We start from the raw sequence: 14,601 nt of genomic DNA, 5'->3' as shown, positions 1-14,601 counted from the left end.
TGCATGTTGTACACAGCCAAATATGATATTTTTTAATAGAAAGACCACACTGTCTTTGAGTGATTAGAAGAACCACTGCAAATCATATTGTAGGAAGGACGTAAATTAGCTAAAACCTGATCTTGACTGCAACATGCTGAAAATAGGTATCTATCTTTTGTGCTTCAACGATTATTTGTTTATGTGGTTTCCTCACAGTATTTAGAGGTCAAGTAAACTGTTCTATATTGCAAGATGTTCATATTGTCCATCTCAGGCTGTAGAATCTACTCCATATATAGTCAAGCAGTATGTTGAACTTGCTAAATTATCTTGCTCTTATCCAAATATTCTAAGCTTCGAACGTTATCCTGCATTACGTATACCTTGTCCAGTTGTCCAGTCTACTAGCAGGCAGTTGAAGTTACCAACGGAAAGGAAAAATTGCTACTTCAACTGAAGTAACATGTTATTCTGTCAACTGCATATGCTACAATTTGTTGGTGTTGCTTCATTGTTTGTATGCTAAACTTTCTCGAGATTTAATCTCATGATTAATTATAGTTCAAATATCAAAGTGATGCAGAATGCTACCTATGAATATAAAAGACTCTTGAACAAAGCAATTTTTGCTATGAGTGCAGGCTTTCTATTTCACTGGACCCTCCTCTACTTGGTGTGTGCAGACAGCTGGATTGTTTTGTTAGTGAAGAAGTGTGGCGTTGTTTGTTGGTGGAATATTTCTTGTATTTAGAAGTATTGTACCATATTCTCATGTACAATCTGAAACAATGTATATATATGTACTTTGGTAACCCCTTTTCTACCATGTAATGGCTATAGCAAAGCAAACTTTATTCAGATGGTCTGTGGGAAAGGCTATTTCTTGTAATTCTAGCACTTGATGGAACTCGTTAATACAATGTATACTATGAAAAATGTGTCATCAACCATGTATTGCAATCATTATTTAATAATAATACAAATATAGTGTGATGTAAATAGTGTTACTTTATTTACACAAATGTGTTACTAGACTGATTGGTAGTCATTAATTATTGTGTTACAGTATTTAGAAAGATGTGTTACCAACTTTGTTACTGTACGTACAAAAGTATGTTACCGCATATGTTACTACATCTATAAACATATGTTACAAATGGTGTTACTATAGGTATAAAAACGTGTCACTAGCATATGTTGTAACACGTATTATGCATGTTACTACAGTAAAATTGTAACATATTTTATGACCTATAGGGACGTCTATTATGTGTGACAACGGAGACCTCCTAGTAACACGGCCTAACGTAACACATTTGAAAATCTGTTACTAGATGGGCTTGTAACACCTTTTTGGACCTGTAGTAACACAAGTGTGTGTTACCAAAGCTATGTTCTGTTGTAGTGAGGAGGACACTAGGGAGGAGGAGGAGGAGGACACTAGGGAGGAGGAGGAGTGTAGGGACGAGGAGGCTTCGACGGAGATGGCTCCGAAGAAGTTGCGGATTCGTGGGGAAGCGCAGGTTCCCGATGAGAGTAAGGAACCTGCTACGGAGGATGACAAGTGGCTCCTTGTCCCAGGAAAGATAGAGTAAGTAGTAAGGTGATTTCATTTTCGTTATGACACTTAGCATTTTCTAATGTTTGATAATTGTGCAGAAATTTCACATATACGGGGAAGAATGTCCGCGTGCCAGGGAGTCTGATTGGAGCTGCTATTAGGAAGTACTGGCCGGGGATGTACACTCCGGTCCTTGGAGGCGAGTCCAAGCTAGCCTACACTTGGGAAGACTTTGAGATAGCGCCTTACCCTGGCTTTACTTCCGCCGCCGACGCCGTGATCAAGAAGTTTTGGGTACGTAATGCATACTCTTTGGGTTTCGTTCATATGTAGTTGATAACCCAACGTGATATCTCATGCCTCTCACACTTTCTGTTATGCTTGATTGCAGCGCAATTATAGGGTGGCGACTGAGTATAAGGAGAGGGCGGACGTGATCCTCCGTAACATGTGTCGGAAGTTGACACGGCAGCAGTGGTACAACCAGAGGATCACGTGCATCGGCCACTTCTATGCTGAGCAGGGCGTAAGGTACACAAAGCCTGAGATTGTGCAGGGACTCGCCCAGGCTATGACGATAGAGGACTTCATGTTGGTAAGTAATTGTCAATGCGATTCTATGTACTGCGGCTAACTTGCAACTATATTGTTTGTTCTTCAAATGAGTTTTGATTTTGCAGGTTGTACCACATTGGGCTGATAATAAGAGGGCCGCCTTCATGGAGTTGGTCAAGAATTGGGTCGGCGAAAACCCCGATTTCAAGGCCGTGAGCGACCGGAACAAGGCCAACCGTGGGCATCAGGGAACACACAGTGCGGGGAGCAGCAGCACCGATCGCTATCGGGACCGTCTGGTACATATAAAAATGGAACAAGCTGCATTTTTTTGATTTTCGATGATATGCATAACATTTGTTTTGTGATGCAGGGGAAGAAGCTCGGGAGGGAAGTTGGTCAGATGGAAGCGTGGACGCACATGAAGCTGGTGACGCCCGGTCCGAACGAGCCTCGGCCCGCGCCTGAGATGTACTACGGCAAGGCCAAAGAGAGCAAGGAAAAATACTACGAGGAGTACGCCAAGCTCCATCCAGAGGTGGAGGACCCTATGACCGAGCCGGTCGACGAGGTGGCGATGATGCTGGCGGGGTCCGGCCAGCCGCATGGACGTCCTGCCTGCCTTGCTGGGGGTTTCAAGCCTCAGAGGAACTTCACGCAGATCAAGGCTACCCTCCCCTCCGGCAGCTACGCTACCTCCTCGCGGACTACATGCCGTTCTCGGGTAGAGGTAGATGTAAGTCATCCACACTTTCATCCTCTGTGTTGACTCTTGTTCCTGAATGGCTATGTTGATGAGACGCATTATTTCTGAAATTGTAGACTCAGCTCGAGGAGGCCTATGCAGTAGCTTACGAGGAGTATCTCGAGAAGATTAAGGAGCATGACCTTGTGAAAGATGCCTATGTCCAGTGGACGAGCAACCAGATGGCGGTAAGTTTCAATCTCTATGGTTGCAAAACATCATAAGTCCCCATGTTTGAATCTGAGCTATCTCTCCCGTTTCTTGCAGAGTTTCACTCGGTTCATGATGACTGGAGTGCGAGAGGAACCACTCCCAGAGCCACCTCATCTGGGGCCGACGCCAGTGTTCCCGTCCAAGGAGGAGTTCTATTGCATGTACAAGCGTCAACGTCAGTTGACCCCGGTAAGTTGCTAACTTGGCTAAGTTGCTAACTTGGTGTGACATGGCTAAGTTGCTAACTCCCTCCAACATGTAGGGATTGGGAGAATCCGGGAACGACGCTCCTGATGGTACGCCGATACACCCCGGTCGCTGTTCTCCTGGTGCTTCTGCCGAACCTCGGCATGGTTCTGCTTCTCGTGGCTCTCGTCGTGGTTCTACCTCCCCGAGCACCGTCGAAGTAGTGCGGCCTCGCTTCACCCACTCGGAGCTAGATCAGTACTCGGGTCCGGGTGGTGCACCACCATAGTTTCTACATTGTACTAGCACATGATGACACGCTGCATCTTTGTAGTGGATCCCGTGTATGTACCATGGTCTTGTATGCTATATTTGTGCTATTTGTGAGATTTGATGCTATATTTGTGAGATTTGGTGCTATACGGTGATATCTTTGTGCTCTATGGTGTTATATATGTTACTGGATATTCAATGTTATAATATGTGCATTTTGTGCGATTTTCTGAGCTAATTGAGCCAAAATGGCAAAAAGCTGAAAAAACTGGGCACAGCTGTGCCGACGGTGTCACCGTCGGCACAGGCCCGTAGCTGTGCCAAATGGCAGGGTCTGGGCCGACGGTGACACCGTCGGCACAGCTGTGCCGTTCGCGCGTTTTTTTTCCAGATCAAATCGCCACGTTTTCCCGCCGGTTCTGGGAAAAAAAAAGGTGAAATTGTGACAGGTGGGCACGTTGACGGCAGCCGGCGTGACGGCGAGCTGGGTGTGCTGACGATGGTGAGGCCGACGGCCACCGTCCAGCCGTCGGCGTACGCCTGTGCCGACGGTGTCCTGCTACGCCGACGGTGCCCGCGCGAACCCCGACGCCATCTGTGCCGACGACGGTACGCCGACGGTCACCGTCGGCAGAGACGGTGCCGACGGTGGACTTACCTGTGCCGACGGTGCGGGGCCGTCGGCCCACGGCGTCTCTCCCGTAGTGATTAATTAACTCGATTTTATCTAGATACGAATCATGTTTGTTGACTAGATATATTTGTGTGTACACAAAGCTCAGTCAATTAATATGAATCAGAGGAGCAAGAAAATTACTGTTACCTCCGTTTTAAAATATAAGCATTTCTTTGTTAGGGAACTTTTCTGCATTTGATCTCTCGTATTAAATATTTAGCTAGCAATAGTAGTGGGTGTGTATTTGTTAAAATGAAAGCGATCTCATGTTAGGGTTAGCCATAGTGTTACAAATCTTGCGAGGCTTCAAAACCGCACTGTTTTTTGGTTGGATTCTGGACTTGAAGCTGTTCTTCAGGATCTGGACCATGATCGCCTTGTAACCACGCCTGCTTAATAAAGTTCCTCTTTTACCCATAAAAAAATATAAACATTTCTAAAAAAGTTAGTTCAATTTTTTAAAGGCTCCCTCTGTCCATTAAAAAATATCTTAGATTTATTTAAATTTAAGTGTAGATTTGTCTAAATTTAGATGCATTTGTGCACCAAAAATATATTCTTATGGAGGAGTGGTACTTATTTGGGTTAAACAAAATCACTACTCCTCCGGATGGATCTCAATTTGTTTCGAGGCGGTAGTAGAAATGAGAGGGAAAATGGTCTGCTTGTGCGCCTCATGCGTATCGTAGTCGATATCATCGTCCTCGAGGCCCTCTAGGCGGGCCTCAATGCACTGGTGTTGAGCATCGTTGTTGGACTCGAACCAGTGCGACCCATAGCAGCGACTCCACGATGTATGTCGTGTCCCGACATAGATCTAGCGGCAGGAAGGCCCGCGTGCACAGGATCTCTGAGCCGTGAGATGGACGTGGGTGGGAATGGCAGGGACAGGAACCCTCACGACAAGGGCCTCCGGCGTAAGGGCGGGTCGTCTCCCCCTTGACGTACACACGCCGCTCCGAACACGGCACGCGAGGTGGCCACTTGGCCATGGGCATGGGAGCGCGGAAGACCATGCGGCCTCCATTGCCACCACCACCTGACCTGCTTGCTTTGTGGTCGTTGCGACCAGGATGGAACCACTTGCCGCCGCCCTTCGACATGGCCATCGGAGGAGGTAGTGGCTAGGGTTAGGGAGGTTTTGGCTGTCAATGGCCTGCAACTTTGGACCCGTCGCCACCTCGCCTCCCTCAGTCAACGACAGGTGGCTCCGCTTATTTTCCAAGAGAACACGAGCATAGTCTGTGGCAACCGTAAACCCATCCCAAATTTGATCTGAAAATGCGGATCAACATGACACAAACAACCGTGCGGTCCGTTTACGCATAGCCGTTGGACCATCGTCTTTAGACCGCAAACACCGACGGATACAATCTACCTGTCTATGGTGGTCCGATGGAGATGGTCTAAAACAAGATAAGATATGGCAGCTCACCCAAAGACAATTCCGCGATGTCCTTTGCGCTTGCGCCTGCACTGCATGCGTGCTAGTTTCATGCAGGCCTTAACTCCGCGCCACAACAGCCTGGAGTAGCTTAGCCCGCTTCATGCACGCTCTGGCTGGTCGCTGGTTTCATGCTGCGAGCTTTAACTCCGCTCCATATATACATCCATGCAAATGCGTAACGTACGCAACGTGTCCTGTTGCGATCCGTCGGTCGCCAGATCAAAGACTTCAAAGCAATCCATCCTAGACGCGACTGCACCTACCCCACGAACCGGTCCGCGTACGTTGGGTGTGATCGATCCGTTTTGCTGCTTTGCTTCTCTGCCCAAATTAAGTCTTCCCTTACCTACCATCCTCTCCATCCCCGCCGGTCCATCTCCACCTTGCCACAGCAGCCTCTTGCCGTTTCGCCGTTATATATACCACTGCGTCTCCTTGCCCGTTCGTCGCGTCCCATTCAGCCATTGTCTCTGCTTCCCCCAGCTGGCCCTGCTGTTGCTGGTGTTGAGCTGTGCAAGCAAGCGCGTTTAATCGTCGATCGAGATGGCCGGCGGTGTGGTGGAGGAGCTGGTGAAGAAAGCCGGCGGCTGCGCGGTGATCGACGGCGGCTTCGCCACGCAGCTGGAGGCGCTCGGCGCCGACATCAACGACCCGCTCTGGAGCGCCGCCTGCCTCATCACCAAGCCCAACCTCATCAAGGAGGTAATTAATTTACCTTAACTAAAGCCGGCCGCCCGACGTGCCTGCATGCACAAGCCTCATGCCAATGCCATGAGTATGAGTTCATGACGAGCATATGATCTGTCCTTCTCTCCTTCCTTGGCTCCCTGCGCACGCTATACCAGCACGGCACGATGCGCCAACTGATTAATTAGTTAATAATCTTCTTCCCTAAAAAATAGTTAATAATCTTACCTGGTATTTGTCCTAATTTGACGCGGTATGGCTTGAGGGTACTATGTGCTTTAAGGTTATTATAGTCAACTCTATCCTACGCCCAACAAGCATAAACAAATCAACGTGTAGGTCAAATGTAGAATAAAACTTCCTGACGACTAGGACCATAATAGTGCTTTCATTTTTATTTTCTCACCTACCTAGCATTTAGATCACCTACTTTCCTGAGAGAGATGGTTAAGAGGAAAAGAGGTCACCTACTTTTAGCCATTGGGTGTTGAAACATTCTTGGAGTGTTCAGATCAATTTAGTCCTCATCTTTTCCTTTAAGCAACTCGTTATGTACGAATAAGCTACTACTGCATCAGAGAAGTCAGAAGACTATTACAGTGCGTGCACCTTAATTATGTTGAAAACTACTGCAAAACCAGGACTAGTTCAAACTTCAAAGGGGTCTATACATTTACCAATTGTCTATAGGCTGCTAATTCATCTGTTGTCATGTGTTGTCACTTACTCCGTGTCTGCACCATTACCGTCTGGTCAATGGCTGTTGAGTGTTGACTGAGTGGGCCACTGATATAATACCCTCAAGTGCACTTTGTTGAAAAAGGTCGAAATGTGTGTAGAAAAACATGGAAAATATCTTCACATCTGAAAAAGAGCATGAGGCTTTTTCTGTACTTCTGCGTGTCCCATAGTTTCAGTCTGGGTGTGACATAACATCTTCCGTTTTTTTGCATGTGCAGGTTCATCTGCAGTATCTTGAGGCTGGTGCCGACGTCATCATTTCCTCGTCCTACCAGGTATCATCGCTGTTGCTCCACTTCTTTCTGCTACTCTGCAGTGGCGTCAAGCACTCCTGAATTCTATTAACAAAGCAGGGACTCCCTTAACAATTCTCTGAATCCATCATCATCCAGCCGAAGGTAAATGTAACGATATCTTCCATTTTGATGTTTTTCTTTGCAGGCAACTATCCCAGGCTTCTTGGCCAGAGGATTACTCATCGAGGAGGCAGAAGGATTACTGAGGACGAGCGTCCATCTGGCCCTGGAGGCGCGAGACGAGTTCTGGAAGTCGACGCTGAGGAAGTCCAAGCCCGTCTACAACCGTGCCCTCGTCGCCGCGTCAGTTGGGAGCTACGGGGCATACCTGGCTGATGGTTCAGAGTACAGGTATGAAAGAGGAGCACTGCAAATGATCTCTGAAACTGCTTCAGAAGCTGTAGAGTTACAATCTTGATTGTTGTTGCAGTGGATCTTATGGAGACGACATCACGGTAGAGAAACTCAAGGACTTCCATAGGCGCCGGCTGCAGGTGCTCGCGAGTGCCAGGCCTGACCTGATCGCGTTCGAGGCCATTCCCAACAAAATGGAGGCTCAGGTAGCCTCATCAGTAAATTACAGTTTCTAAAATGTACTGAAAATATTGCTCTTGAAAATATTGCTCTTGAAAACCTTACTTTTATTTTCCTGGCTTAGTCTTCATGTACATGTTTATTTGCTGAAATGTACACTGTCCACGAGTGCAGGCTCTAGTTGAGCTGCTGGAGGAGGAGGATATCCAAGTCCCTTCTTGGATCTGCTTCAGCTCTGTGGACGGCAAACACCTCTGCTCGGGTGAGAGCTTCGAAGACTGCCTCCGGATCATAAACGCTAGCGAGAAGGTCGCCATCGTGGGAGTGAACTGCACACCGCCCCAGTTCGTCGAGGGGATCATTCGCGCGTTCAAGAAGGTATGCCACTGTTCTGTTCAACGATCATCCCAATATCCTCCTGCTCATGTTTTCCTAATGTTCGTTTTGCTGACCCATTTTCCAACAGCAAACTGAGAAGGCAATCGCGGTCTACCCGAACAGCGGCGAGGTCTGGGACGGGAGAGCCAAGAGGTGGCTGGTGAGTAGGGGCTATTTTCTTCAGTTTACTGACACGTTCGATCGGTGAAATTGTTGGATTGTGGAATGATTTTTGTTAAGTGCTAACAAGTGGCTGTTTGTTGTGATGCAGCCGGTCGAGTGCTTCGGTCGCAAGAGCTTCGACGTGATGGCAAGGAGGTGGCAGGAGGCCGGCGCCAGCCTCATCGGAGGATGCTGCCGGACGACGCCGGCCACCATCCGGGCTGTCTCCAAGGCCCTCAAGGGCAGGACCGGGCATTGATTGATCCATCGCTTCTGAGTTCGGAATCGAGATATCAACTAATGTACTACCATGTAGTTTGTTCGAGCTTGTAATAGCGGCCTCTTTCCAATCGCGTCGTATGAGGGTGTTGTCTTGCGGTGTAGAATGTTCAATGGTTTGTACTGCTGACGTGCACCAATCCAATTTGGGCACTTGTTATCCAGTCATGGGTTGGGGTATAGATTGTAGTAGAGGGAGATAAAGGTTCGGATGTCAGGTTATTTACCAAAATGAACCTACCAGAAATTTCCAAGTTAGCTGCTCCAGCTACATTTTGCCCATGAGTTAGTTGTCTACCAATATTATGGTGCAAATACTAAAAGCACTTGTTACACGCCTAGTGAAGTTCATGCTAGTAAAACAATAATTCACCATGGTGGCGGAGGTCGGTGGCATTTTGGCTCATAGGTGCATTCACCTATTATACAAAATAATTAAAAAATAAAAATGTTAAAAAAATCTGAAATAAAATTGCTGGTGTACATTCTGACATTCTATGTTCGTACATAAGTTTTCGTGGAAAAATAACATTTTATGTGGCATGTATAAAAAAGACAAAAAAATATTCTGTAACGTGTTGGAGCATCAGAATTTATCTTTTTTACACGAGACACAGAAAATATTCCTTTTTCCTAAAAACTTGTGTACGCACATAAAATGTCTAGGCATATGTACAAAAATTTATTTTAGAATATTTTGACACTTTAAAATGTATTTCCGCACAACGAGTTTATATGCACCCGTGAGCCGAATTGGATTTCCCCATGGTGGCTACCATCTCTACTAACTATCCAAGAAACAATCTGAAAAACTGTTGGAACATGTTACTTTGTGCACATTTTTTATCTTATTAAAAGGATCTCTGGAGCTTTGGAACAAATGAACAAGCTTATACAGATCAAATTTGTATAGAATGGCTTGGTCCATAGGGAAATTTTAACACGTGGTTAGACATGGGGAGTGATGTTTTGGAACATGGGAGCATATGCTCCCTATATTTTGAAATGCATCTTACACATATTTTAAATTTAAAAAAATCGAAACAAAAAATTCGCACGTACATCTTCATGTGCTACACGCTCACAAAGTTGTTTCATAAAAAATGAACTTATCATTTGACGTGTGTAGAAAAGACAAAATTCAATGCTGAAAACAATGCGTTTCATAGGATAAGTTTTCTCTTTTTTACATAGGCCACAAAAAATATTATTTTTTCGTGAAACTTGACGCATATACATATATTATGGAGATGTACATGTAGAATGTTTTGTCAAATTTTTTCCACAGTTCGAAATATGTTTTGTTGGTAGAGGGAGCATACGCACCCGGGAGCCGAATTGAATTTCCGGTTAGACATCATAAAACAATATTGTGTGTCACCTCACCTTCGCTTTAAATTTCTTTGAAATTAATGTAAAGATCATAGCAAATCAAGTATATTTTTCTACTCACTCCATTTTATTTACCTTGCCTTCTAGGTTTAGTCAAAATCAAATTTTGTAAAGTGTGATAAAAAAATATAAAAAAAATTATCAACATTCGTATACCAACAAGTAAGTAACCGACAAACTTTACAAAGTTTCACTTTGACAAAACCAGAATGCGAGGTCGTTGTAAATGGAGGGAGCATCCGGCACACTCGGAATGAATTGTAATATGTTAACTTTGCAGACACCAACAAATAAGTAACTCAAGGAAAAATAAGTTATTATTATGGAGATGAAAAGACATAAATAACAAAAAGGTAAACTAAATATACCATAAACATAAGCTTTCTAACTAAGAGTTCATGTCATGGTAAAAGATGTGATATGTATCTATGGTCGTGGATTATGCCAACTGATCCGTGAAACAAAGCGATTTTTAAAACAAGACAAAAGATTTTCCTATTTCTTTACTATTAAATGGGAATTGGTCGTTTGACACTCAACGCACTTTGGTGGTCGTCATTGGGAGCATCATGTCCGTCCAATCAATCTCATGGCCTCCGCTTCGTCCGATCTTATTTCCCGATATCAATCATAGTATCATCAATTACGCAGCTAATTAATTAGGAATGATATATTTCCTTGTTTGGAAAAGAAAACAACCATCTCACGAGGATTGTCCCATGGCTTCTAAAACGAAATCTCCCCTGCACCTTCCTTTCTGGCCGCTAATTCAATCCCACCCCTAAGAGAAAATCGGGACACAATCCCCTCTTTCCTACAGTATTATAATCCAAGGCGTGATCTTTAGTTTCCGCTAACATATGTAGGACTATCTAAAAAAATCAGAACGGGATCCCCTCTATCCTCTTGATCTATCGAATACAACTTCTGTCCATATGGGTTTTGCCTGCTCCGTAGGAAATGGCGCCCCTCGTTCCCTTTCCTGCTGAGGGTGCGGGAGAGGAGCAGTCTGTGGCGGCGGTGATGACCAGTGTTTCTCTCGCTACGGAAGAGGAGCAGTCGATGCCTTTTTCATTATCTCAACATAATCTCGCGCGGTCTCTTTATTGCATCTCGTCCCGCGCGCTAGGGTTCCTGGGCCGTCGCCGGCATCGCGCGGCAGTCACTGCAGTGGCGACTTCTCCATGCCCTCGCCACCCTCCGGCGCATCGTCGTTGTCACGGTGCGTTCTTCGTCGAGCTCCAGGACCCGAGCTCTAGTGGATGCCGGCGGGATGATACTAGAGAGGGAGGATGCTGACAGGAGGTGCGCAAGCATGGCCTGCGGCGACAATATGGAGACAGCAGCCGCCGCCTGTGCTGAATAACAGTGAGGGTGGTTGACACGGCCACCCCTTCCTCGCAGCCCCCCTCAGGTTTCGCCCCCTCTCCGGCCTTCCCCTCCCCTCCCATCTCTCTGTCTTGCATGTCCGACCCGCCCGTTTGTGCTCGTGTCGTGATTCCTTATTCTAGATTTGATCGGAGCCTGGTCCGGTACCTGACGGACCGATCCAGGGCATTCTTACTCTCGTTTGGTATTACATAAACCGGAGAACTGGAGGAATTTAGAGGTAGAGCATTGTATATTAATGATGTTCTTTCTTGTCTGGCTACATACTTTATGTGCTCCGTTAAGCTGCATAAGTCTGATTAAAAAATTTGTGAGAAAGCATGTAGGCAATTTGTTTTGGGGGATAAGGAGGATTGCACAAACACATCAATAGTCAGCTATCTGGGATCTAATTTGTAAGACTGAAACGGGTGTGATTAATTTGGAAAGCTCTAATGAAGGGCTCCCTTAGGTAGTTTTGTCTTGTTTTACCATAACAATGCTATGGTTCCCCTTCCCCATACTCAGCACTATTTATCAGGCGCATTCATGTGGCTTCACATAATGTCCTTGCTAGACCCCTATAGCAGCGAGACTTTGTAAGCCTGGATATAGTGCCTCTATCCTTTTCTTGAAAGACTTCTGTAAGGGGGAAATATATTTGTTTTCCCTAGACCAGGACATCAATTTAAGGTCTTTCAGATTATCTCCTCTTTATTTGCCTGGCTCCTTTCGGCTTAGGATTTTAATGAACTTCAACAAGTCGATGAAATTTGCATTTCACTGCGTATTCTTACTGACCAACAAGAGCCTGACAGTTGGGCTTTTGCATGGCTCCTCATCAGGGACATGCTGAATAGTCGAGATATGATGTTGTGTAGACACTGGCACCTTTGATTATTCAGGCAGTATCTGTGTTTTGTGTTCTGATGGAATGTTGAAATATAGTTCTTTTGTTTTGGTTTAACTTTCTTATGTTGTTTTCCTTGAACATATCATTGATGTCTACGCACGCTTCTATTCCTGTAAACAGTGTTGGGCCTCCAAGAGCAGAGGTTTGTAGAATAGCAGCAAGTTTCCCTTAAGTGAATCACCCAAGGTTTATCGAACTCAGGGAGGTAGAGGTCAGAGATATCCCTCTCAAGCAACCCTGCAATTAAGATACAAGAAGTCGCTTGTGTCCCCAACACACCTAATACACTTGTCAGATGTATAGGTGCACTAGTTCGGCGAAGAGATAGTGAAATACAAGTAATATGGATGATTATAAGTAGCAATTGCAATCTGAAATAAAAATGGCAGCAAGCAAACATGTAGCAGAACTTGTTGGAAACGGTGTTTCAATGCTTAGAAACAAGGCCTAGGGATCATACTTTCACTAGTGGACACTCTCGACAATGATCACATAACTGAATAAATAAATGCTACTCTTAAACACTCTCTTGTTGGATAACAAACACCATTCATTGTGTAGGGCTACAAGAGCACCCTCAAGCTGGAGTAAACAAGCTCCACAACTTCATAAAGGAATCACATACGATGCGCACACTTTCACCGTCACACCGTGGAGAGTGAATCCGGAGTTCATATTAAAGTAACCTCTAGAGTGCATAATAGACCGTTGCAATTTAGACCGAGTACTAACATAGCATACACACTGTCAACGATAGCTATGAAAGGGGGAATAGATCACATCAATACTATCATAGTAATAGTTAACTTCATAATCTACAAGAGATTACAATCATAACCTACGGCAAGTACTACATGATGCACACACTGTCAACTTTACATCATGGAGGAGGAATAGACCACTTTAATAACATCACTAGAGTAGCACATAGATTAATAGTGATAGAAAGCTCATGATCACATAAAGATCACACCATGGGAGAGAGAGATGAACCACATAGCTACCGGTAGAGCCCTCAGCCTCGGGGGAGAACTACTCCCTCCTCATCATGGGAGACAGCAACGGCGATGAAGATGGCGGTGGTGTCGATGGAGATGGATTCCGGGGGCAATTCCCCGTCCCGACGGCGTGCCGGAACAGAGACTTCTGTCCCCCGAAACTTGTCTTCGCGATGGCGGCGGCTACGGAACTCTTCGTGGAATATGACTTGTTGCCTTAGGGTTTTCGCGACGGGGAGAATATATAGGCGAAGGGGCGATGTCGGTGGAGTCCCGAGGTGGGGTCCCCACCTGGCGGCGTGGCCAGGGCTGGGCCCGCGCCCCCCTAGGGTGTGGGCACCTCGTGGCCCCCCTTCGTCTCTCCTTCGAACTCCGTGAAGCCCCTGGAAAAATAAGAACGTGGCCTTTTGTTTCGTCCAATTCCGAGAATATTTCCTGTGTAAGATTTCTGAAACCAAAAACAGCAGAAAACAGGAACTGGCGCTTCGGCATCTTGTTAATAGGTTAGTCCTGAAAAATGCATCAAAATGATATAAAGTATGAATAAATCATGTAGGTATTGTCATAAAACTAGCATGGAACATAAGAAATTATAGATACGTTGGAGACGTATCAATCATCTACAATTGTTGCGCTATGTAGTAAGTGGGGATGTTTATTTTTTTGTTGGCAACTTTTCTAAATATGTGAAGTTATCTAGTCGAAAACTAAATGATATAATAGAGCTGGCGAAAGGGTTGATGAGAGAAGGAAAAACCCAACTGATTTTACTCTATGGAAGGTAATACACATGTCCTTATTTCCATTAGGTAGATTTTTTGTGTTTGCTCACTGAAAGAGATGATTTATACATTTGGTTCAGCACCAAGTTAGTTGATTCTTTGTGTACACAGTAGGCTGCAAAATATGGGGAGCCATGGCGCGGTAGCCCTTGGGGGCCCGGGTAGACCAGGATGACACATCAAATGCAATGTCATGAGTGCGCAATATTTGGGCAATTCTTTTGGCATACATGGTGGATGGGAGGACATGGTATTTCCACACCATAAAAATGAGATTGCTCAAAGATATGTGGCATGGTGTGACAACAATATAAATTACAGGTTGCACAATGGTTTTGTCAATGTAAACGGCCAGAAAATATCTAAGTCGCTATGTACTTTATTACTATATGCAACTTAATGGCCTGACTAATTTATTAATTTCATTTCCAAA

General features: G+C 45.2%; 2 protein-coding genes across 2 annotated transcripts; both read left to right on the top strand.

Moving 5' to 3' along the window:
* The first annotated feature begins 2,551 nt into the window (after positions 1-2,551).
* On the top strand, positions 2,552-3,238 carry LOC127347865 (uncharacterized). Its single transcript, XM_071829347.1, has 2 exons — positions 2,552-2,834; positions 2,921-3,238. The coding sequence occupies exons 1-2, from the start codon at positions 2,568-2,570 to the stop codon at positions 3,065-3,067; spliced, it is 414 nt and encodes a 137-aa protein (XP_071685448.1). The 5' UTR covers positions 2,552-2,567; the 3' UTR covers positions 3,068-3,238.
* A 2,738-nt stretch (positions 3,239-5,976) lies between these two features.
* Positions 5,977-8,973, top strand: LOC127296456 (homocysteine S-methyltransferase 1). Its single transcript, XM_051326537.2, has 7 exons — positions 5,977-6,340; positions 7,285-7,341; positions 7,508-7,713; positions 7,793-7,922; positions 8,071-8,274; positions 8,363-8,434; positions 8,546-8,973. Exons 1-7 carry the CDS (start codon positions 6,182-6,184, stop codon positions 8,693-8,695), a joined length of 978 nt encoding a protein of 325 aa, XP_051182497.1. The 5' UTR covers positions 5,977-6,181; the 3' UTR covers positions 8,696-8,973.
* Positions 8,974-14,601: the final 5,628 nt, after the last annotated feature.

This window comes from Lolium perenne, chromosome 4 (genome assembly GCF_019359855.2).
Source record: "Lolium perenne isolate Kyuss_39 chromosome 4, Kyuss_2.0, whole genome shotgun sequence".
NCBI lineage: Eukaryota > Viridiplantae > Streptophyta > Magnoliopsida > Poales > Poaceae > Lolium > Lolium perenne.
The sequence above is the reverse complement of the archived record's forward strand: the minus strand, read 5'-3'. Positions and strand labels throughout refer to the sequence as shown.

Coding starts and splice junctions, on each gene's coding strand:
- LOC127347865 (XM_071829347.1), top strand. CDS start 2,568: ATGTACTACGGCAAGGCCAAAGAGAGCAAGGAAAAATACTACGAGGAG. Junction 2,835..2,920: donor GTTCTCGGGTAGAGGTAGAT/GTAAGTCATCCA, acceptor CTGAAATTGTAG/ACTCAGCTCGAGGAGGCCTA.
- LOC127296456 (XM_051326537.2), top strand. CDS start 6,182: ATGGCCGGCGGTGTGGTGGAGGAGCTGGTGAAGAAAGCCGGCGGCTGC. Junction 7,714..7,792: donor GCTGATGGTTCAGAGTACAG/GTATGAAAGAGG, acceptor TTGTTGTTGCAG/TGGATCTTATGGAGACGACA. Junction 8,435..8,545: donor GGAGAGCCAAGAGGTGGCTG/GTGAGTAGGGGC, acceptor GTTGTGATGCAG/CCGGTCGAGTGCTTCGGTCG.